Below are 24,408 nucleotides of genomic sequence, written 5' to 3' on the forward strand. Positions count from 1 at the left end.
AGGAGCTGGTTTCTCCCACGCACATTCTTGTCATATCAACAGTGGTGATTTTGCTGGTGATGGCTCTTAGAGTCCCAGTGTTCTGTTTTACCATATCACATCCTATCCTAGGGCACAGCCCTCTGTTAATCAATTGTGTTCCCTGTAGCCGACCCCACTTGGCATAGGTGATGGAGGCTTGATGAATGAAAGGACCCAAATAGGCCAGAGAATCCCCCAGGCCTTGACACCCATGAAGGGTTTGGGAATGAGTTATGTAATTGCCCTCAATCTTTTGTTCCAGAAAAAAAGATGAGCTGAGATGGATGCCTGTGTTAAAATGGTCCGTAGCTGAGTAGGAGGGCAGAAGATTACACCCCTTCTAGTCTTCCTCTGGACTCGGCTAGTGTATGAGGCAACCGTCTGCATTTGAGTGGAGAATTTTATCTGAGCACAGGAAGGTCAGTGGGCAGATTTACTGAGCTCTCACATGAGCCAGGCACCGACAGCAAGAGTATACAAAGTAGCAGTTGCAGGTGAACAACTCTGCCTAAGCCTTCCATGTAGCAGAGATGATTTCTTTAGGGGACTTAAACAATTGTTGTTACCCAGTGGTATCTTAGTGACTTAACTATGGATACTGTTGCTGTCAAGTCAGGATGGTTACTGCCTTGAAAAGGTGGTTTGGAAGTCTGGCATGGGAGTGTATACTTGAACTTGGAAGGCTGAGGTGAGAGGATCACTTGAGTCTGGACATTTTAAATTGGTAGAGGCAGCAAAGGAGAGCCCCATCTCAGAGTGTTTGCTGCGTTACATGACAGGACATAGAACCCTGCGAATAAGCAAAGCATACAAACACCAGTGTTAGCCTTGTAGCCTCAGCAGGGTCAGGTGTGGTCACATAGACTCTCACATGAGGCTTTGGACCCACACATGTCCCACATGTGTCACTTCCCTTTGACACACATTGTTATTTAGGCAGGGTACCACTCTGTAGCCCGGGAACTCACTAATATATTGCCAGGCTTGCCCTGAACTCACGGCAGCCCTGCCTTGGTCTTGATTGCTGGGATTAGAGGCACGAGCCCCACCGTGTCCAGCTTCCTCTTTCACACTCTTGACAATGACTTGAAAATGGTGACACCAGGTGGCATGGGGCTTTTGGGCAGCATGAGCGTCACTGTGTGATGGGTTGTCCCCAATGTGGACCTCAGCCTGTTAACCCACAGTGGCCACAGTTTGCATACCCAATAGCAAGGCCAAGAAACTACTAGGCAAGTTTTAGCCTGTGGGCAATGCCTTAGTGTTATTAGATAAAATATTTGTCATTTATACTTGGTAAATGTTAAAGAATGTTCAGGAAGAACAAAATTATCAGGGATGGCTGTTTGCCGTGGGTCTTACTTCCCCCTACCTTTCTGTAAGAAAAAGTGATGCTGTGTATTTTATTATTATTATATGGCTTGTAAATTATTCCAGTTTTAATAAAGTTTTATATGCTGTATAGTGGTCTTTAAAATACTCAATATTTGGCTTGTGTATGTATATTAACGTGTATGTGAGTGTGCCCATGCTAGACACGGGAGCATCAGAAGACAACTTGTGTGAGTGCCTCTTCTCACCATGGGAGTTCCAGGGGTCAAACTCAAGTCATCAGGCTTGGCAGCAAGTGCTCTTACCAAGGAGTCTCTGTTAATGAACATTCATTTCTGTGTGAATCTCATACTTTCAGATATTACGTATTTCCCTTTTTCGTAACCACACCTCACTGTCCTGGGTATTGGTTTGCTGTCTTGGAGCCTGGGGGTGGGAGTCGGGGGCGTGTTGAGTTAGTGTCTCATGAGGCCCAGGTGGCTTTGAACTCTTTATTTTCCTGTCTCAGCCTCTGGAGTGCTGGGATCAAAGGCATGAGCCACTACATCTCGCCTCTTTTAAGAAGTGATGGCTGGGAGGCTTGTTGAGTGAGTCAGTATGCCCAAATGGTGGTCAACTATCAGGATTGGAATTCCTCATTGTCTTTTTGTCTGCTTCTTGGGAGTGAAGTTACATAAACAATAAGATCTACGTTTACTGTATAGTTGGGCTGAGTATAATCAATCACTACAGTCAAAGATGAACCATTTCCATGTCCCACAGGTCCCCACTGAGCCGTGCCTTGTCCCTGGTGTAGCTAGGGACAAAGGAAGGGTGATGAGTAGAAGTCAGTTGGAAAGCAGATGACAGTGCTGTACCAGCCCACCCCACTTCAGCATGGCAAATGTTGAAATCCCAGCTGACCTGGATGTGTGTTTGAGATGTTGTATACTTGAGAGTGCCCCACTCCACATTTCCCCCAGGTCTTCCCTGTTTTTTCTTTTGTTTGTTTGTTTTTTGGTGGGGTAAAGGATAGGGTCTCACTATGCAGCACTGGCTGGCCTGGAGCTCCCTATGTAGACCAGTCTGGCATCAAACCTGTCTCTGCCTTCCCAGTGCCGGGATTGAAAGTGCGCCACCATTCCATCACAGACTTCCGTCACTTTAGCTGGTAGATTCACACTTCCAGCTACATAGGAGTCCATGGGGTCCCAGGCAGACTAGCATGGGTGGTAGCAGGAGCTGTAATATTAGTGTCATTGTTTTAAAACCAAACTGCCATCTTGTTTTAAGTCATGCAGTAGGCACATGAGTGAATGCGTAGAGGAGACAAACCCCAAGTGGCTGCAGACTGTAGTTGTGAGAATGTAAGACCCCAGGCTCTAGTCCCAGCTGTGGAGGTTTGCAGTGGTGTGGTCCTGGGAAAGTGTTTCTTACTCTAGGTCTGTGGGATCAGTAGTTACCCTGGCTCTGACACAATCACAGGGCCCCACCCCCCATAATAGGGGATTATGTTTTGATACCACGTCTGCTCAGCTTTCTCCTCACCTTGCTTCCCTCCCTTCAGATAGTTGTAGTCAATCAATAAATTATGTATGGGCAGGTTGAAAACGGAACTGCTGATGTACCAGGTTTATGCAGAGTGCTTCTGCTGGAGCAATAGATCTCGGACCTTGAACCAAGCAGCAAAAGCTGAGAGAGTTGGAAAATCAGGTCTCCATGTTAGTTAAGTGTCACAATTACCTAATTTTCTCTTTGTGCATGTCACTGAGAGAAGAGAGTAGGCAGAGGGGCATGCTGTTTAGGAATTTACCTGAATGGGTGAAGGCATGTTGGGAAATTGGATTTTATAAGCTTTTACCTGTCTGGGGAGCCATCTTCTGCTGGACTAATGCCCAGGAAACAGCATCTCAGGGTCTTACTTGGTATCCTGCTGAGAAATGATTAAGATAGAAACCTCAGAACTGAGGCTGTATTCTTTGGTAGACAAGATTGGGAAGTGTGCCCTGTTCCTGGTTCCTAATGGGGGCACAGGGGTCATGTGAGCATGGTGTCTGCCTCTGTTTTCCCACAGAATGAATTATCTGCACTGCCTGCCTCAAAGGATGGGCTTACCCGTTCATGATGTGGTGGTAGGTCCATGAAATGTAAGGAGTCACAGCTCTGCTTTTAATCTGTGGTCTCTATAATGAGATCTCACTCAGAGGAAGGGAAATGGACAGGTTTGGAATTTTGTCACTGGCCCTCCAGGTAATCCGAGAACTCTGGGTCTCCCAAAAAGATAGGAAAGGTAGGTAGGTTTAAAGGAGATATTACTTCTCTGCTAGGAAGACACCCCCCCACCCCCCCAGCCTGCTTCCATCCATGGCAAAGTTCCCAACCCTTTTTTGGAAAATCTTTTCCTTGGCTACGAATTCTGTTTCTTTTGCTCTTATTTCCAAATTCTTGCAATAGTGGGGCATGAACTCATCTCTATTGGAGCCCCTCAGCAAAAGCCAGGCAGAGCCTTTCCCTAAACGCAGGGAGGCTGAGCGTCAAGGGCTTGTGAAGGGTTAAGGGAGCCACACCCTCAGCAGGAACAGCCCTGGACTTTGTGCTGAGCAGCCATCTCTCTGGCCTGAGTGGCGGCACAGGGAGCCTGGACTAAAGGAGGCAACACTGTGGAAGGTCTGATGGGGGACGCCAGGCTTCCCTGACACCATGGACAGCTCCTGCTAACTAGGCGGCTCTCTTGGCGTCTGTGGCTCATCCACTGTCTGACAGACTGAGACTTCCCACCACCATTTTTCAAGGGGCACTGAAGTACACTCTTACTCTTGTCCCAGTGTTGGGTAAGTCCTGCTTTGACCTGTCACCCTGGGGGGCCACTTCTAGGATCTGTTTCTATTTCCTCTTTCTCACCTCCAAAGTCCTTTTAACTCCTCTCAATTCAAACTCAAAAGATGTGTCCTCCTTCCCTACCTCTGCTCCACACCCTTCTCTGCCAAGTGGCTTTAAAGACACACTCTCTCCCTCCCTCCTTCTCTCTCTCTCTCTCTCTCTCTCTCTCTCTCTCTCTCTGTGTGTGTGTGTGTGTGTGTGTGTGTGTGTGTATGTGTGTAGACTGGATCTTACTTTGCACTTCAGGGTGGTCTGGAATTCACTGTGTAACTCCAGTTGGCCTCAGACTCATGGCAATCCTCCTGCCTTGGCCTCCTGAATATTGTGATTACAGGTATAAGCCACCATGCATGGCTACTTAGCTTTAATCTGAAATACAAGGGATATTAAGAATATGGACTTCATGGGCAATTGTAACTGCCCGGCCTGTGATGAATGCTGCATGCTTCCCAGAGGCTGCTGTTACCAGTGTTCCCATTGCAGCCTAGGAATTTAGGAAGTTACTGGAGCTTGGGAAAAGCAGAATGGAGGGAAAAGAAGGCCGGCTCCCATCCTTGCCCCACATGGCATCCCTGTTGGTCTAGGTTCAGAGAAGCAGGAGAATGGGGGATGTGTTAAGAGTCCTGCTTGGGAGTAGCAGCGACCACTGTACTAATTCTGCCACCCGCCTGCTCGGTCCACACGAAGAGGGCGTTTCTTCCTGCAGAAACACCTGCCGTGCGCCTGCTTCGGGCAGCCCGGCCCACAGTCCTTCCTGTAGTACTCCTTCTTGTCCACCCCCACCAGCTACTAAAGGACGGGGTGTGTCTGCAGGCAAAGTCCATGCCAGAAGATGATAGGAATGGGTATAAAATCTGAAGATTTTACAATTAAAGACAAAGCAGGAGGCCAGAGAGGCATGACAGTTAGGAAAACAAGCCCACTCCCGTGTTCCATGGGGAGGCTCCATCTTTTGTGGGGGACTATCCGTATTCTTGAACTCATCACCTTGTCCAACATCATCTAAAACTGAAGTTCGCTGTGGTGATGACAGGGAAGAGAGACCACTGGAGACAGGCGTTGTGGAGGGATTAGGTGACTGAAATGGGGTTGGGCAAGCAGCCAGGGAGCACTCCCCGAGGAGGGAGGGTACTTTCGGTGCTCAGCTGAGGAAGAAAGCTTGGGTCACGCTTCCTTCAGCCCTCCCCTTTAAGCACGGTTCTGCTCCCATATCAGTGCCTACTGATGCCACCCTTCCCCAGGCAGGTGGACAAACAGGCCTATCTAACGGCCATCCCACCCCTACCAAGGGGTCAGAGGGTCCTTCCACCTCCCTGGCTGGCCAGGCTAGTCCAGAGGCTCTTTGGACTAGAGGGCTCTTCTGCAGAGAGGAAAAAGAGGGTACTTGTAGGGACATCTGCCCTCTCCTCCTCCCACCATGACTTAGCCCTTAAGCTGAACAAGCACCATCAGTTTACCATGTTTACCCCTAGGATCCTCAGCCCTCTTGACATGCCTCTCCTGGAAGGCCCTGTGGGGGTGGAGGACCTTGTCCTTCTGGAACCCCTGGATGAGGACTCTCTGATCAAGAACCTCCAGCTTCGTTACAAAAGCAAGGAAATTTATGTGAGCTCGGCATGGGTGCCAGGCGGTGGGGTACCCAGAGGGTTCTGGTAATCCTCCTGCCAGGCTCATTTGCTTCAACCCCCTCCCAACCCCAGACCTACATTGGGAATGTGGTGATCTCAGTGAATCCCTACCAGCAGCTTCCCATCTATGGCCCAGAGTTCATTGCTAAATACCGGGACTACACTTTCTATGAGGTGAAACCCCACATGTGAGTAAAGGACCAGAGGAGGGCTGGCGAAGCTCTAGCTTGATGTCCGTGGAGCATCTTAATTTCCCCCATCCCTCCACCCCCAAAGGAGGTTCTCCAGCACCCTTCTTCCCGAGAGTCCTTCCTAGGCCTGTCACTTCCGGCCTAATCTCATCCACGGAAGAAGGGTGGATGGACCTAGTGCTATGGATGGAAAGATGCTATCTCGGGCTGGCCTCACATCAGTTGTCTACTTCCTTCCTGCAAGCTATGCTTTGGCAAATATGGCCTACCAGTCACTGAGGGATCGGGACCGAGACCAGTGTATCCTCATCACGGGCGAGAGTGGGGCTGGGAAGACAGGTGAGGTGGCATCTGGCATGGGGGAACAGGGACTCATGTCTGGAATTGTCTCTTTCTCCAAGACAGGCCTGCCCCGTCCTCAATCCCCCCCGCTTCCTCTTTGTTTTTTTTTTTTTTTTTTGTTGTTGTTGTTTTGTTTTGTTTTTTTCCTGTTCCTTCTTTAGGGATGTATTTATTTTATGTGCATGGTTGAATGTGTGTGTGTATTTGCACCACATATGTGCACTTGCCTGAAGAATCCAGAAGAGGGTGTCAGATCCTCTGGAACTGAAGTTCTAGGTGGTTTTGAGCCACCTGATGTGGGTGCTGAGAACTCAGCCTAGGACTTCTACAAGAGTAACAAGTAACACCGGGCGGTGGCGCACGCCTGTAATCCCGGCACTCGGGAGGCAGAGGCAGGAGGATCTGTGAGTTCGAGGCCAGCCTGGTCTACAGAGTGAGATCCAGGACAGCCAAGGCTACTGAGAGAGAGAGAGAGGGAGAGAGAGGGAGAAGCAAGTGGTTTTTAGTGTTTTTTTTTTTGTTGTTGTTTTGTTTTTTTTAATGGTTTTTCAAGACAGGGTTTCTCTGTGTAGCTTTGGAGCCTGTCCTGGAACTCACTCTGTAGACCAGGCTGGCCTCGAACTCACAGAGATCCACTTGCCTCTGCCTCCCTGGTGCTGGGATTAAAGGCGTGCACTGCCACCACACTTGGCATAGTAAGTGTTCTTAACCACTGAGCCATCTTTTCTGTTTTTCTTACTGCTGTGGTGCAAGGTGTCGGAGTCAGGGAGATGGAAGTGGGTACGCCCTGGCAGGGACTCTGTGATAGTTAATTGCGTGGTATCGAGGGTGCTTTGGCTGGGGACTCAGAACTTCTTATGCACAGAGGCGAGTAAGCTGGTGATGTCCTATGTTGCTGCCGTCTGTGGGAAAGGAGAGCAGGTGAACTCAGTGAAGGAGCAGCTGCTTCAGTCAAACCCGGTGCTGGAGGGTGAGCACCACTCTCTCCACTCCCCCCACCCCCTCAAACCCGGGGCTGGAGGGTAAGCACTCTGGTCCCACTCTCTCCATCCCCCCCATGTCTGCCCTCCCCCCTACACCCAGTCTCTCCGCCTTAGATACTCTTCCAAAATCACCATTTATTCCAAAATGGAACCATGGTCAGCAGACTGGAGGGGGCTGTCCCCGCAGGACTTCCCTCCTCCGGAGTCTCACCCTGGGGAGCTGCAGCCCCCCTCTTTCCCTTCCTTCATTTCCACAGCATTTGGCAATGCCAAGACCATCCGCAATGACAACTCCTCTCGATTTGTGAGTGAGGGCATCTGCCTGGAGGAGTGGGGTGGGGGGCGCCGAGGGTGAGCCGGGCAGCGCAGGGGTGAGGAGAGGAGAGCCAAGGCTTCCTCTGCTCTCTCTCTCTCTGAAGGGAAAATACATGGATATTGAGTTTGACTTCAAAGGATCCCCGCTGGGCGGTGTCATCACAAACTGTATGTGCCCCTCCCATGAGCCTCGCCAACTCTCCCGCCTGCCAACTCTGCTCCCCCCACCACCCCAACCCTTGGGAACCACGGGCTCAGGGCAGAGTTAGAGGGGTGTTGTGCTGTCTCCTGGGCTCTGAGGAGGATGTCTCCCCACTCTCTCCCAGATCTGCTGGAGAAGTCCCGAGTGGTCAAACAGCTCCAAGGAGAAAGGAACTTCCACATCTTCTACCAGCTGCTGGCGGGCGCCGACGCCCAGCTGCTGAGTACGTGCTCATCCTGGACGTGACGGACGCCCCAACCTCCCAACCTCGTCCCCTGCCCAGGACACCAGGCTCCTCTTCCTGCCTCCTCAAGGCCCTCCCCATTTCTCCTGGCCTGCGTCTGCACCCTGAGCCTTATGACCCCTGGTTGAGAGCGAATCCTGTGCTTGCTCTGTTGTCTTCCTGGGAGGATTGCCAGAGGCGGCCGCCTTTGCCTCCCGGCTGCTTTTTCCCTCGACCTCCCTGGTTCTGTTGACAGACACACAGAGGAGCTGGCGGGCAGGATGGTGACAGTGCTAGGGCTGATACACCCGCCTCACCTGGGAGCTTCCCAGGGTTTCTTTTATTCTTTCCCTTCTTTTTTGGTTTTTGTTTGTTTGTTTGTTTGATTTATTTTGTAAGACCCGGTCACTCTGGCTATCCTGAAATTCTCTCTGTAGAGTAGCCTGGCCTCAGACTCACAGAGATCCGCCTGCTTGTGTCTCTTGAGGGATTACAGGTGTGCGCCACCACCACCACCTCCACCACCACCATCACCACCATCACCACCATCACCACCATCACCACCACCTCCACCACCACCTCCACCTCCACCACCACCACCACCTCCACCATCACCACCATCTCCACCTCCACCACCACCATCACCACCACCTCCACCACCACCACCACCACCACCACCACCACCACCACCACCACCTCCACCATCACCACCACCACCATCACCACCACCATCACCACCACCTCCACCACCACCTCCACCCCCCCACCACCTCCACCCCCCCCACCACCTCCACCACCACCACATCACCATCACCACCACCTCCACCACCACCTCCACCCCCCCCACCACCTCCACCACCACCACCACCTCCACCACCACCACATCACCACCACCACCACCTGCACACCATCATCACCATCATCATCACTACCACCACCACCTGCACCACCATCATTACCACCATCACCACCACCTCCACTACCTCCACCACCACCTGCACCACCATCATCACCATCATCATCACCACCATCATCACCACCACCACCACCATCACCACCTCCACCACCTCCTCCTCCACCACCTGCAGTGTCCCCTGGATTTCTTTTCTTAGCTCTCTGGAGGTTTCCTTCCTTCATCCATTCCTCAAGCAATCCTTGAGCCCCCCAATCAGCATTATGTTAGGGTCTAGCGACAGAGCTGAGGATGACATGGGCCCTGTCATCAAAGAACTCAGCCTCGTAGGGATGGCAGGTGTGGTATGGTCGGTACCAGTAAGCCTAAGCAGACAGCTATAGGAGTGGACAGAGTGACTCTCCTCGCCTGTCCTGGAGGGGAGTCCACAGCAGCCTGAGAACTGGACTGGCCAGAGATGGCTCCAAGTGGGCCTCACTGAGGGGTCGGGTGGGACTTTGAGCGCTTGTCTTAGTCTCCTGTCCAGCTGTGAGAACCATGGATGCCTGGTCCCCAGGGGGCCGTCTCTTGGATTCCGTGTCACGCCGTGCTTGACTTTTGCACAGCTTTTTTCTGCTCCTTGAAATCTCTGTGGTTCAGGAGATGCTGCAGGTCTGTCCTCCCACTTCTTACCTAATGGCCTTGATGCTGTTCAATATGTATGACTCACAGGGTTTTGTTCTGGCTGGGTCCATACCTGTTAGTTTCAGTTGAGTCTGGGTGAATCCCCCTGGAGTCATTATTCCCAAGTTTTCTGACTCATTCTCTCCGTAGCTTCCCTTCCTTAGTAAGCTTCTATTTCAGAATCTGTGTGATAGAGAGGGCTGCTACTAAAATCCAAGCTGATGTTGACTCTCCTGATTCTCAGACCATTTGCATAGAGTTGATATGCATCTAGTCTATGATCAGCCTAACTCTTCCTATCTTAGGTAAACAGCTTGGGACATTTCCTTGACTCATTTATTAAAATGAAAAAAAAAATCCTGTTTGCCAACCAGGTACACAGAATATGGAGATGAAAAGCAGTCCCAACACACAAATCACTCATTTGGGGGGATGATAGAGAAAAAAAAAATCAAAACCTAGCTCTCATGATGTGGGCCGGGACAGTCTTACTTACCTCAGGGGAGCACAAGAAAGCCATTTGGCTCAGCCTTCAGCATTGGAGAGAACCTTCCAGAGGAGGCATCAGAGCCAGGAAACAGATACTGGATGTGTTGACAGACACAGCCCAGGGCGTTGAGTCGGGGCAGATAGGTGTTTTCCCTTCTTCCCTCACCTTCTTGCCTGAGTAGGAGAGAGGGTTTGCTTGATTAGTTTTCATTGTTTAGACCCTGAGGGTTGGAATGAAAATCAGTGAGACTCTTGTGGAACTCTCACAGGTAGGAACACCCAAGCCCTAAAAACCACTTTAAAGGTTAGTTTATCATCATGGAAATCTATTAACCCCATCCAAAGGAGACAAGGGATGGACCTAAAATATGACAAGGGCAAGGGTCGTGGGGTGTCAGGCTGGTGTATTCCAGACAGCACGTGCTAACCCTTTTCTTCCATACTTGCCCCCCAGAGACCCTAAAGCTTGAGCCGGATACAAGCAGCTATTCCTATCTGAACAGGGAAGTGTCCAGAGTGAATGGCATGGATGATGCCTCCAACTTCAGAGCTGTGCAGGTGAGCGGGGCAGACTGGGGCCCTCAGGTCGTCCTCTGAGCCCGGGATTTGTGAATGGAGGCATTGGACTGGACGCATCAGCTCAGCGGGTCCCTGCTTCCTTCCCAAGAGTGCAATGTCAGTGATTGGGTTCTCAGAGGATGAGATCAGACAAGTACTGGAGGTGACAGCCCTGGTGCTGAAGCTGGGGAACGTGGAGCTGACAGACGAGTTCCAGGCCAATGGGATACCAGCAAGCGGCATCAGTGACGGGAGAGGTTAGTACCACCTCGCTGGAGCCCACTCGGAATCTCCTACCCCGGGTCCAGCCTTGGGGCCACCTCCTACGTGACTGACGTCACCTGGTGCTCTTCCCCTCAGCCCACTCCTGCAGTCTCCTCCCAAGAGGCTTCCCAATGACTCTACTGAAGCGCTTTGGAATGAGCTTCTGAAAATGTTTAGGCTTTGACCTGTGACTGTCAGAGCCTTAGCCGAATCTTCTGAGATTTGGGGACAATCTGGCCTGTTTCAGGAGCTCCTCATATGAAAGTAGATAGTACAGGCAGTGTGTCTCATTCCTCCTGGGTCAACTGCAGTGACTTCCCCAGGCAAAGTGGGTCCCTAGTCATCCTGGCTCTTCCTCCACTGAGACAAGGTCCCATCTCCAGCTGCCTTGTACTCCTTTGTCATGCTAGGTGTTCGGGAGATCGGGGAGATGATGGGCTTGAGTTCCGTAGAATTAGAGAAGGCTTTGTGCTCAAGAACCATGGAGACAGCCAAAGAAAAGGTGGTCACAGTACTGAATGTCATGCAGGTAAGAGCCCTCTTGAAGGAGCTGACTTTGAGGCTGTTCTGTGCGTGCCACATTCATGAGACTGTGCCCCACACCCCAGGCTCAATATGCTCGGGATGCCCTGGCTAAGAATGTCTACAGCCGCCTCTTCGACTGGATAGTGAATCGCATCAACGAGAGCATCAAGGTGAGAGATGCCCTTCCCCAAAGCCTGCTGCCCCTTCTTGCCCTGGCTGCCAGCTCCATTCGCTGGTTTCTGAGATGCAAGAGAGGGGAACATGAAGAGGAAGGTATACTTCCTTCCAGGAGTTTGAGGTCCACAGTCTCATCCAGCTATTTACCTGTCTCTCGCCTTCACAAAGACTCTGAGCCTCAGTTTCCCGATTTGGCAACAGCCAGTCACAACTGTGAATTCTGCAGATCAGAATGTACATGGCTGCTGTATGACTCAGAAATCCCACTCACATCAATACAAATGATATAATTCAATTCATTTTTTAGGGCTGAATAAGAGCCATGTTGTGCATACATTTCAGTGTTTCTTTACCATCCCTACAGTGCAGTATTTCCCAACCTGCGGGTCATGGCCCTTTTGGGGGTTAAATGACCCTTTCACAAGGGTCACCTAAGACCATTAGAAAGCACAGATACAGCTGGGTGGTGGTGGCGCACGCCTTTAATCCCAGCACTCGAGAGGCAGAAGCAGGCGGATCTCTGTGAGTTCGAGGCCAGCCTGGGCTACCAAGTGAGTTCCAGGAAAGGTGCAAAGCTACACAGAGAAACCCTGCCTCGAAAAACCAAAAAAAAAAGAGAAAGAAAGCAAGAAAGCACAGATTTACATTATGATTCATAACGGTAGCAAAACTACAGTTATGAAATGGCAATGGAGATAATGTTGGGGGTCAGTCAGCACACCATGAGGAACTGTATTACAGGGTCACAGCATTAGGAAGGTTGAGGGCCACTGTCTTAAGAACATTTAATGTTTTTCTTCTTCATGTCGGGGGAACCATCATGAAATCCATTTGCATCTTCCCTTTCTTCCTCCTCTGCTTGTCCCGTGGCAGATGCAGGAGGAGGGTAGACCCCCAGTTCCTCCCCAGCTTGGTCCAGCTCATGGCATTCTGTTGGTCCCTGCTCTAATTCTAGCCCCCGGTGTGCGCTGGGGGCTACTCCTCACGTTTGCCCTCCCTCCTCTTTAGGTGGGCACTGGGGAGAAGAGGAAGGTTATGGGGGTCCTGGATATCTACGGATTTGAGATATTGGAGGTGAGAGAGCATCAACGAAGCCCAGCGGCCTGCTCCCCCATGTAGGGGGACAGGCTGGCAGTGGGTGAGAGAGGGCCTGTGAGGAGGACGGGTCTGAGGTAAGTCACTTTCCTTTCACTCACAGGACAATAGCTTTGAGCAGTTCGTGATCAACTACTGTAACGAGAAACTACAGCAGGTGTTCATAGAGCTGACCTTGAAGGAGGAACAGGAGGAATATAAGAGAGAAGTAAGCCCAGCCTCCTGCTAAGGACTTCCTAAGCCGAGGCTCCTGCCTACTCTTCCAGATGTGCGCCTTTCTTCTCAATCACAATTTTCTTCTAATTGTCCCCAGATGGGAACATAAAGGACAAGATGTTTCCCTCTCATAGCCGAGCATTCAGCATTTCCAACTCACCCCAACAGTCCGATTCCCATCTTCCACGTCCCCAGCCTTCCACCCCAGGCCAGTTCAGACAGGGCCCAGATGGATGGAAGGGTGTTTGTGTGTGGAGAGTCCTGATAAGAGTAGACAGCTCTGCTTGGCCCATGGCAGTCTGTAAGACAAACTGAGAGGGACATTTCTCCTGGGCTTGGCACCCTGCACATCCCTTTCCGCCCCTTTCCCTGACGGTCAGAGGCCTTTGCCTTCCCCGGGGCACTGGGTGATGCTGCTGTCTGCTGTGGGAGCTGCGTTGTTCTAGACTTACTCATCAGAAGTGAAGTGCCCAGCGGAGCCGGGTTTCCACACCCCTTCTCTGACCCAGTGTAAACCCCTCAGTGTGAGTCAGTGTGGACCCCATGGCTAGGTGTTAGAAAAGCTCTCTGATTAAGCCACCGAGTCTCACTCCTTAAACCTTTCCAGACATGCTCCCTGTGTGCTGCTGTCTCTACAGCAGGGATCCCGGCAACACGCCACAATGCAAAGACTTTAAAAACATTTTTTGTTTTAACAACCTAAATGCTCAAAGATGACACATTCCTATATTTCAAAATTCAAAAAACTTTTTAAAAAGGTGAGTAAAAGTCTCCTTTCGCCTCTGTCCCTAAACTCTCATTTTTTTCTCCCCGAAAAGATCAGAAGGTCTTCTACCTATTTACATGCAAATATGTAAATAGACTTTTAAAAATATATATATATATATAAAACATATATAAAAGCCAGAGAATGCACTCTGTTCTGTACCTCGTCATTGCTTAGCAAGGTAATCCTCTTTATGGCTGTGTGGTACCACAAGGTGCCATCTTACATTTAGCCTGTTGGGTATTTTAGGAAGAAGTAGAAAAGCATCTTCACTTAGTTTCAGTCTCTTTCCTCTAAGAAACTGTGAGGGGAGAGGGAAAGACCCATGCGCCATAGCCTGCGTTCGGGGCTGACCCCTGGCAGAGTTGTCTGGCCACTGGGAGGGATGACGTAGTCTCCTGTGAGCCTGACGTTCAGCAGGAGCTCAAAGCAGAGAGCGTCCTTACTTTAAAAAAATTATGTGGTCTAGCTGGGCGGTGGTGGCACACGCCTGTAATCCCAGCACTCGGGAGGCAGAGCCAGGCAGATCTCTGTGAGTTCGAGGCCAGCCTGGGCTACAGAGCTAGTCCAGGTCAGGCTCCAAAACTACAGAGAAACCCTGTCTCGAAAAACAAAACAACAACAACAACAAAAAATTATGTAGTCTAAAAATAGGTGTTTATCAGTGGTTATTTTTTATCTTATTTATTTGTGTGAGTGTTGGGCATGTATGTACTTTTGTGTGGAGGTCAGAGGACAGCTTGGAGAAGTTGACTCTGTCCATGAAGCATGTGGGACCGGGGGATTGAACTCAGGGCATCAGGCTTGGTAGCAGGCACATTTATCCACGGAGACATCTCAGCCCTGGATCAGCAGTTTTTGAAGTGTGGTCCTGGGCTGAAAGCAACCCCACCACTGGGGGCAGGTTGGAAATTCCTGGGTGCATCCCAGACATGCTGAGTTGGAAACAGCACAGGAGAAGGAGCAGTCCGTGTTCTAGCAAGTTCGTGGTGAGCACCGTTGAATAAACCACAGGTGTAGATCTTTGGAGATGCACCACAGTTTGACTTTGCTGCTGGGTAACAGCCCTGATTCACACTCTCTAGATGTACTGATCATGTCAGAGCACTCTGGCCCTTCCTCTTCCCCATGTACATGATCCTTCTCTACTCCCAGTGGTGGGCTCTGTCTCAGCCTGCGCCTGACACAGCCTGTCCCCTCCCAGCCTGCACCATCTCCAGGTCTTGTCTTTCAGGTGCTCTGGTTTCTCCTATGTGTCTACCCGCTCTCTGAGACACACACACACACACACACACACACACACACACACACACACACACACACACACACACTCCTCACCAGCCTGGGAGGGATGGGTTGTAAACGGAATCAAACCAAGGTCCTCTCTGAGTGACAGGCCTTTCTAAAGTTCCTTTTTTTTTTTTTTTTTTTTTCTCGAGACAGGGTTTCTCTGTGTAGCTTTGTGCCTTTTCCTGGAACTCACTTGGTAGCCCATTTATTTTATGTGCATTGGTGTGAAGGTGTCAGATCCCCTGGAACTGGAGTTATAGACAGTTGTGAGCTGCCACATGGGTGCTGGGAATTGAACCCGGGTCCTCAGGAAGCAGCCAGTGCTTTTAACTGCTGAGCCATCTCTCCAGCCCCTTGAAAGTTCCTTTTAGGGTGGGCTAAAGGGAGCCTTTAGGAATGTCCGGGCCTTGTTTCTGTAACTGATGACTCCCTTTGCCAGGGCATACCATGGACAAAGGTGGAATATTTTGACAACGGCATCATCTGTAACCTCATCGAGCACGTGAGTGGTCTCAGCTCTGGGACCTCCCTTTCCAGACTGCCTGAACATCCCCCCTCCCCTGTCTCCCTGTCTCCCTTTCCCCCAGCTTGGTGAGAGAGGGTTGAGGGGACAGCAGCGATAATGTGGACACCTTGAAGGACCAGGTAGGTCAAGCTTACATCGATCTTGTTCTCTTGACCTAGAGTCAGCGAGGCATCCTGGCCATGCTGGACGAGGAGTGTCTGAGACCTGGGGTGGTCAGCGACTCCACTTTCCTAGCCAAGCTGAACCAGCTCTTCTCCAAGAACAGTCACTATGAGAGCAAAGTCACCCAGAATGCCCAGCGCCAGTACGACCACACCATGGGCCTCAGCTGCTTCCGCATCTGCCACTATGCGGGCAAGGTGACGTAGAAAGGCTGTGAGGGACTGGAAGCAGAGGTGGGTCCCAAGGTGGAAACTGAGAGTGCTTCTCAGTGAGACTGGGGGGTCCAAATGCTGGAAGAAGGCCACGTACAGGACCTGAACCCACATCTGCCCTTCTGCAGGTGACATACAACGTGACCGGCTTCATCGACAAGAATAACGACCTGCTCTTCCGAGACCTATCCCAGACAATGTGGAAGGCCCGACATCCCCTCCTTCGGTCCTTGTTCCCAGAGGGTAATCCCAAGGAAGCCTCTCTGAAACGACCCCCAACTGCTGGGGCCCAGTTTAAGAATTCGGTGGCCATACTCATGAAGAACCTGTATTCTAAGAACCCCAACTACATCAGGTGGAAAGCTGGGCCCACAGGGGAACATCCTTCACGTGGGGGTGGGGTCCGAGCCTGGTAGAACATGTCTGTGTCGGGGAGTCTCTGGAATAGGATTCTAGAGACTCTTTGCCGACGGGAGACGGGGACAGATGAGGAGCTCGCTGAGCATCCTGTGGCCCACAGAATGCTATCAGAGGTCTCCTTTCACTTCTACTGAACGCCCATCTCAGGGGGGTGTGGGGAGCAGGCATGTGAAGACCAGGGAGGGCAGTGTCACTAGCATGGAGTCTGCTCCTGAGCCAGCGTCTTCCCGACTTCCTGACCAGGTGCATAAAGCCCAATGACCAGCAACAGCAAGGCAAGTTCTCCTCAGAGCTGGTTGTGGTCCAGGCTCGTTACCTGGGGCTGCTGGAGAACGTTCGGGTGCGGAGGGCTGGCTATGCCCACCGCCAGGGCTATAAGCCTTTCCTTGAAAGGTACCGATTGCTGAGCCGGAGCACCTGGCCTCACTGGAATGGGGGAGACAGGTAAGACCCAGTGGGGAGAGAGGGGCTTGGGAAAATCTGCTGAAGAGGGTGCATGGGTTCTTGGGAAAATGATGCTTTTCTTCAACAGGGCTTTAGAGGGATAGGGGAGATGTGGAGGAGTTCTCTGCCTGGCATACCTCACCTACAGCTCTCTCTTCCATCTGCCCCTGTAGGGAAGGTGTGGAGAAGGTCCTAGAGTCTCTGACTGTGTCCTCAGAAGAGCTGGCCTATGGGAAGACGAAGATCTTCATCAGAAGCCCCAAGACCGTGAGTCAGGAAGTGGTGGGCGGCATTTGGTGGGGTTAGAATGTGGAGCTGTGACCAGCTCACCTGAGAAAGAGCTAGCGGGGAAGGCAGCATCCAGTGCAGCAGGACTGGGTGGTCCACGAGGAAGGTGCCACCCTGGGAACTGAGTGCTTGACCTTCCGCCCTAAGCTAGGAGCTCACCCCAGGGCCTGGCCTGGCTGTAGTAGACACTGAAAGGTGGGTGATCGTGTAAGAGGCAGGCTGGGGAGCTTCCGTCTGGCGTAGTGCAAGGGAGAGCAAGCCCCTCTTTGCCCCTACCTCAGCTTTTCTACCTGGAGGAACAAAGGCGCCTGAGGATTGAGCAGCTGGCTACCCTCATACAGAAGGTTTACCGGGGCTGGCGCTGTCGGACCCACTACCAACAGATGCGCAAGAGTCAGATCCTCATCTCCGCTTGGTTTCGGGGCAACAAGGTGTCACCTCCCTCCCCAAGCTCCACCCTTGTCACTCCGGCTGCAGGGGCGTGGTGTTTAGGGTGTGGCTTTTTCTAACAGTGCCCTGTTCCCTACAGCAAAAGAAGCAGTATGGGAAGATAAGGGCATCAGTCCTGCTGATCCAGGCTTTTGTGAGAGGATGGAAGGTAGGGAAGGGCAGACGGGCCGTTGGGTTATGGTCATGCTGTGACACTGAGACCGCCCTCCTGCTCTGGCCTGTCTGGCTGTGGATGTGCAGCCGGGAGACGGTGTGCGGGTCTGGGTGTGTTTCTGCCTTTATCTGTTGGTGACTTGGAATCATTTTTCCTGTTATAATCTCAGCCCTTCATTTGTTTATTTATTTATTTTTCTGACTCTGTACTTTGGTTGAAAAAAAAAAAATAGCGGAACTTCTCCTAGACTCTGTCTCACGGCTGACATCTTCCTCACACATCCCTTCTAGGCCCGCAAGAATTATCGGAAATACTTCCGGTCAGGCGCTGCCCTCACCTTGGCGAATTTTATCTATAAGAGTATAGTAAGTGTCGGGGCTAAGGTGCAAATCAGCAAAGGAGATGGGACAGTCTTGGGAGAGGATGGGGGGGTGGGGGGTTGACGCCAAGCTTTCCCTTGGAGCTTCGACAGAGACGTCACACACTGGGCCAGGCTCTGGTGTCGTGGCCGTGGCCGGAGCCACATCAGACATCACTTGGCTCAGGTAGATGCTGTTTGTATCCTGTGCCAATGAAGAGTCCTGGTATTCTCATCTGAGCCGTGGGGGCATAGACCTGGGGACAGACAGGCTGGGGTGGGGGCAGAGGAGTGGGAGAAGAGGAGGGGAGCCTTCTTATGGAAGTGCATAATGAGGACACAGGAAAACAGGCCTGAACTCAAGATCCATCTCGAAGTGGAAGGATCACATCTCCCTCCTGTCTCCCCTGAACCCCCAGGCAAAGGATCTGACAGAGGATGCCTCCAGCTGTGGATGGCTTCCAGCAGGATGTCTGTTAGATAGTGGTGGTGCTTCCCAGAGGATATTGCGAAAGCCACAGAGGAAATAGTACCCCAGTGAAGCCTTGGGGAAAGGCCACACAAGATGGGGCCATAGGGGCCTTAGCCTGAGGGCTGCAGGGATGTGTAACTGACCTTGGGCAATTGCCTTTGTTAGTTTTTCAGGCCCTCACCAAGTGTGCTCAGTTGGGCATGAAGTGCCTTCATTTGGTACTCTGTAGTCCTAAAGCCTGGGCTGCTTGACGGGGAGTGTGGGAGTTCTGAAGGGAGGAGGAGGAGGAGGAGGCGTGTGGCATCCTCTGCCCTTCTTCCCCCTTCCTCCCTGGCCCCAGGCTCGCCTGGCCTGCTGGGCTGGCTCTACCGTCTCCTCTCTTCCCCCAGTACGTGCTGTTTTGCTCGACACCTGAGCTCGTCAATCTGATTTTGCGCTTATTTCCTGACAGTTCCTTCTTTGAACCTTTCTTTCACCTGGACTTTGTCAGGCAGCTGCTGGACATCACCCTAGGAGCTGTGTGGTTCAGTAAATCACACTCCCAGAATCCTGGGTCATCGGTCCCCCCAATGCTTCTGGCACTTTGCCGCGGCCTTTAATCCCGTGCCATTGCCTTTGAATGCTGGCAATATGCTACACTCTTCCCATGCTTGATGCCAGGGCTTCTAACAGCCCTGTTATGCAGGTCCTCTGCTTTTCCCCTTTTAACTTGACAGGTTAAACAAACTAAGACTCAGGCCAGGTGTGGTGGTGTGTGCCTTTAACTCCATTTGGGAGGTAGAGGCAGGCAAATCCCTGTGAGTTGGAGATCGGCCTGGTCTGCATAGCAGGTGCCAGTTCAGCCTGAGCTCCATAGTGAGATCCTGTCTCAAAACAAAACAAAATAAAACAAGCTAAGTCTTAGGGAGGCTGAGTAGTTCGCTCCAGGCACTGTGGCTGATAAATGGTAGTGCTGGGATGTAAAGCATTTGATTTCTGAGCTGCGGGCCACTTGCCTAAGATTGTCCATCTAACAGAAGTTACAGCAGCCCATGGCGCTAGGCAGGCTTAGACTCTGGAGAGCTGGAAAAAGTAAGCACTGGGCAACTCCGCACTGGCTGGAAGGCTAATGTGGGAGATATTGGAGCATGGCGGGGGGGGCTTCCAGCTGCGGCTCACACACTGGCAGAATCCCGTGGGAGGGGAGGGCAGAATTGAACTCTCAGATCAGCAAGAAGTGGGCCGAGAGCCATTGTCCCTGAGAGCACAAAGAAGGCAGGACTGCAGCAGGAACCTTTCTGGCAGACTGAGGCATTAGGCACCGTTGAGTAGAGAGGGGGGAAGATTTGGTGTCTATCCAATAACCATCACAGACGATGATCCCAGCTGTAGGTCATTGTGACCCTGAGAGATGAGAAAGCCGGGGGAACGGTATATAGAGCCCAGCTTTGATGTGGAATCACCCTGCCTCACTGCCCTGGGTGTCAGGTCCTCCTGTCCCGCTGCTTCCCATTTCTGTCCTTCCCTTTCTGCCCCCAAAGCACAGTGCACAGGGACAGAGACCCAAGAGGCAGTCGGTCCCACCTCCTCAGCTCGGCTCTCGCTTTTCACGAGGGGGTGGCTTTCCTCTTGAGTGGCAGGACCTGGGTGTGAATCTAGCCGCCGGAAACTGGCTCCTCTCCTGATTCCGTTCCTAACACCCTGCTTTCACCGCAGGCACAGAAATTTCTCTTGGATCTGAAGAAGAATTTGCCACCCACCAAAGTCTTGGACAACACATGGCCAGCTGCCCCTTACAGATGCTTCAACACAGCCAATCAGGAGCTGCGGCGCCTCTTCTGCCAGTGGAAGGTGAGGTCGGGCACCTCCCTCCTCTGTTGTGACACCCCTCCCCTGATTTTCCTCCTGGTTTCTTTTTTCTTTAGTGTGGTAGAGTACACATAAGTATTGTGTTCCCGTTGCTGAGCGTGGAGTTCTGGCAAAGAGTACATTCAGGTTGTCACAAGGCTGTCTTCCTGCTTCTGCTCTTTGCCCTCTACCCATGACCTCCCTCCGGGTAACAAGTCTACTTTCTGTTTCGATGACTTTCGCTTTTCTAGGAGACTCTCGTAAGTGGCAACCACACAATATTTGTCCTTTCTGTGTCCGACTGACTTCCTTCACGTCACAGTGTGAGCTGGTCTTCCTTCCATTCAGGAAGTGCTTTAGGATGCTGCCTGTGTAGGCGAAGCCTGGGCCTGTGTGCTGGCCATTGTGCTCTCACGGGGCTTGGATGTGCTGGTGTCCGCTTTCTCTTCAACACCCCTCAGTTTCTGTCTCCCTCACTAGTCCTCCAGGACCCCTTCCCGTGTCCAGTCTCTGCCATTTCCCCCTCTGGCCCCCTTGCCTTCCACCTCCACGATCCAGCGTTTCTCCTCTTCCCCTTAGTGCAAGAAGTTCCGTGATCAGCTGACCCCGAGGCAGGAGCAGATGTTGAGGGAAAAGGTTCGCGCCAGTGAACTCTTCAAGGGCAAGAAGGCTTCCTACCCTCAGAGGTGAGGGCCTGCCAATGCTCCAGCCGCTTTTCTCACCTGGCGCCTCTCAAGCTTGAGCCTGCCTCAGAGATGCCTGGGAGGACTGGAGACACCTCTCTGTGTCCCCCTTAACGTCTCCGGAGGGGACACGGAGATGGGAGGTGTCGACGGGGTTGGTCCCGGACCGTATTGCTGGATCACTCGCTGGATCACTGAAACAAGATATGCTAGAAGAAGGGGACATGGCACTCGGAGGGGAGCGGGGCCTGGTTCTCACTGCCTGCCCCTCGTGTGTCCCCAGTGTCCCGATTCCATTCCGCGGTGATTACATTGGACTGCAGGGAAACCCCAAGCTGCAGAGACTGAAGGGCGAGGAGGAAGGGCCTGTCCTGGTGGCAGACACCGTGAGGAAGGTCAACCGAGGCAATGGCAAGGTGAAGAGCCACTGCGCCCCAGTGGGAAGTGGCCTGGGGCCAGCTGCGCATGCTCCTCCGTCCAGTGGAGGGGCTGGGTGACGATGCCAGGCCTCACCCTGCCCTGTGTCCTCTCTAGACATCTGCCCGGATTCTCCTCCTCACCAAGGGCCGTGTGATCCTCACCGATGCCAAGAAGTCCCAGGCCCAAATTGTCATCAGACTGGAGAATGTGGCTGGGGTGTCAGTCACCAGCCTTGGGGACGGGCTCGTCAGCTTGCACCTGAGTGAGGTCTCTGGAGTGGGGGACCCTGGGACCGGGGTGGACTGGATATGCTGGAGCCAAACTTCTCACTACGGCTGCTCCCAAGTGGTGGTGGTGGAATTAATCTCTATTTCTCCCCATTCCTCAGACGTCCTCGGCAGCCTCCAAGGGGGACATCCTGCTGGTCAGTGACCATGTGGTTGAACTGCTGACAAAGATGTACCAAGCTGTGCTGGATACCACACAGAGGCAGCTCTCTGTCACTGTGACTGAGAAGTAAGGCCATGAGCTGGTGATGAGGGACAGCCTGGGACAGATGACCGGACTTTCTGGTCATTGTGACCGGGGAAATTCGCGTAATCAGAAAGTGAAACAGCCTGTGTCAGGGCAGGGCTCGGAGGTTTTTCTTAGAGTTGACCACACCTCCCTCCCCTCACCAATGCACCAAGTTCTCTCGGGTCTTGAGTCATCGGATGGGTGGGGGTGTGCTGTCTGTCTGCTTGCTCCAGGGAGAGAGGAAGTCATCTGGAAAAGAGTCCCGCGGCGGCAGCGAGAGAACGGAGACCCCAGCTCCGGTTTCTCTGTCTCTTCTCCCTCCAGGTTCTCATTGAGGTTCAAGGACAGCAGTGTGGCCGTAAAGGTTATCCAGGGCCCCCAGGGGGGTGGGAACAGCAAGTTGATCTTCAAGAAGAAGGGGAGTCACTCCATGGAGGTGACTGTACAGTGAGGAGGTTGGGGCCTCCTGGAGACGCAGCTTCTGCCTCTGGACCAGAACTTTTGCCTAGCTCTCCTGGTCATGAAGTGGAGCCTAGAACTAAAGGATCTTTGAAGATGGCCTTTCTGTTCCCTGGACCTTCCCAGAATCCTTTTCCAAATGTAGCATCCTCCCAGCTTCAGCCCATTTGCCCACCAATAAATCATGTGGTTCAGAAAGGTGTGGGCAGCGTTGGCCGATCCATGTGCACTTATACCTCGCCCATTGCATATGCTCACTTATTTACTTACTTGACTGATTTTCACCCAGTTATCCTTGGACCCTCCACCCCCCACTCCCCCAGGCCATGTGTCCCTTAGGCTCCTGGGAACCAGATAGTGCAGACAATAAGGAAAAGAAGGGGAATTGACTCTGGCCTCCTTGACCGGCTGAGCTCTGGCGGAGTTTAGAGAGACTGGGGTGGGGGTGTAGGAGTCCCGGATAGGGCTCAGGTCGCAGGTGGCCAATGAGCTGATTCATTAAGTGTGTCCCTGGAGGGAAGACTTGAGGATGCCTGTCTTGGAGACTAGGCTCCTTGGAGATGTAGCCTGAAAAAGAAGCCTAAGGCTGCAGGGTTCATGCAAGCTGAGGCAAACTGGGCTATGCCGGGACCCTGCTCCCGGGGTCTCCGTCACTTTCCCACCCCAGAGATGGGCTGTATCACACTTGCCTCCCAGGAACCCTCTTCCTCTCCATGCCTCTGAGATGCCAAGCTGCTGCCAGTCACTGGCCCATAGCTGGCAGCCCCCGGCAGGGGCAGATCCCTGACTCAGATGTGCTCGTCTCTCGGGCTGACCCCTTTCCTCTTGCCCTCCTTCATTTTCTGTCACGGTCTCGGACTGTGTCATGCCACCTCACTGGCTCCGTCTGTGTGGGCTTTGTCCCCGTTAATCTGTAGTGTCTCTTGTACCTTTCCCTGTTGTCCTTCATCATCCTGTCCTCAGAGACAGGCTTGTCTCACTACCCTGTTCTGTCTTCGGGGAACATGCTGCATACAGCCATGAAATTTAGATCCGTGCCCAGGGAGAGATTAGGAAGGGTTGCCGTTGTTCCTGTCTCTGGGTGTCTCTTCTTCCTCTCACCATCTCCACCCTCCCTGCCTCCTCCCTGCCTCCCCCCTGCCTCCCCCCTGCCTCCCCCCTGCCTCCCCCCTGCCTCCTCCCTGCCTCCTCCACTAAGCTCTGAGGCTGGGTCCCTTACAGCCTCCATTGGTAGGCAGCTCACGGGTCGGTCCAAGTGATCGTGCTGGCAGGGAGACCTGATTAACTATCCTTCCTGCCTGCAGATTAATATCTCTCTCTCTCTCTCTCTCTCTCTCTCTCTCTCTCTGTCTGTCTCTCAGCCCGAGCCCCCAGCTCTGGGCTACAATGGGCCCTGGGCAGATAGAAACTAAAGCCTGTCCTGTCCGGCCGGGCTGGGGCTGGAGGACAGGTAACTCAGGCTCTGGCTAGCCTCCCACTCCCCAGATGACAACTCCAGCCTTGACTTCTCAGAATCACAAGCTCCTGGCTGGCTGGGAGCGGGTGGTGACCTGAGCCCGATCGCCCCCGCTCTCCGCCTCATCTCCTGCTCCCAGGGCCCAAATTGTCGTCACTTTCCCAGTGAAGTGTCTGGTCATTTTCAGAAGCAATTTCAGGAGAAAATGCAGCTGCTGCTTCCAATCCTGCTTTTCTTTTCCCAGGGCTGAGGGAGCCGCCAGCTCCCTGGGTGGGGGGGGGGGGGGGAGGGCAAATTAGGTCTCGGGCCCCCATTCTTCCACCATGTTGATGGGTGCTAGCTCAAGGATGGGTGGACTGACCACCCCTCTCCCGTCCCTCCCCCCGCGCTCCCCTCCTCTCTGTTGTCATCTTCGCCTTTCCTTTCTTCTGGAGCCCAGGGTCCTGAAGTCTATAGGGCTCCATTTTCCTACCTATGGAAAAGAGCTAGAATTGACTTTTTCACGGGGG

General features: G+C 52.5%; 1 protein-coding gene across 1 annotated transcript; it reads left to right on the forward strand.

Annotated features, from left to right (window-relative positions):
• The first annotated feature begins 5,694 nt into the window (after positions 1 to 5,694).
• Myo1a (myosin IA) lies at positions 5,695 to 22,629 on the forward strand. Its single transcript, XM_036169922.1, has 27 exons — positions 5,695 to 5,817; positions 5,913 to 6,028; positions 6,276 to 6,370; positions 7,239 to 7,343; positions 7,614 to 7,660; positions 7,776 to 7,839; positions 7,998 to 8,096; positions 10,616 to 10,719; positions 10,829 to 10,976; positions 11,394 to 11,512; positions 11,592 to 11,678; positions 12,694 to 12,759; positions 12,884 to 12,988; positions 15,492 to 15,554; positions 15,737 to 15,937; positions 16,081 to 16,307; positions 16,616 to 16,816; positions 16,990 to 17,083; positions 17,386 to 17,535; positions 17,634 to 17,702; positions 17,999 to 18,073; positions 20,234 to 20,368; positions 20,945 to 21,051; positions 21,332 to 21,464; positions 21,583 to 21,735; positions 21,857 to 21,984; positions 22,309 to 22,629. The coding sequence occupies exons 1-27, from the start codon at positions 5,704 to 5,706 to the stop codon at positions 22,433 to 22,435; spliced, it is 3,132 nt and encodes a 1,043-aa protein (XP_036025815.1). The 5' UTR covers positions 5,695 to 5,703; the 3' UTR covers positions 22,436 to 22,629.
• Positions 22,630 to 24,408: the final 1,779 nt, after the last annotated feature.

The sequence above is a fragment of the Onychomys torridus genome, chromosome 20 (genome assembly GCF_903995425.1).
Source record: "Onychomys torridus chromosome 20, mOncTor1.1, whole genome shotgun sequence".
Classification (NCBI taxonomy): domain Eukaryota; kingdom Metazoa; phylum Chordata; class Mammalia; order Rodentia; family Cricetidae; genus Onychomys; species Onychomys torridus.

Excerpts from the sequence above, each read along its gene's own strand:
- Myo1a (XM_036169922.1), top strand. The coding sequence starts at position 5,704 with ATGCCTCTCCTGGAAGGCCCTGTGGGGGTGGAGGACCTTGTCCTTCTG. Across the intron at positions 16,817-16,989 it reads CACTGGAATGGGGGAGACAG|GGAAGGTGTGGAGAAGGTCC; the intron begins GTAAGACCCAGT and ends CTGCCCCTGTAG. Across the intron at positions 18,074-20,233 it reads ATTTTATCTATAAGAGTATA|GCACAGAAATTTCTCTTGGA; the intron begins GTAAGTGTCGGG and ends CTTTCACCGCAG.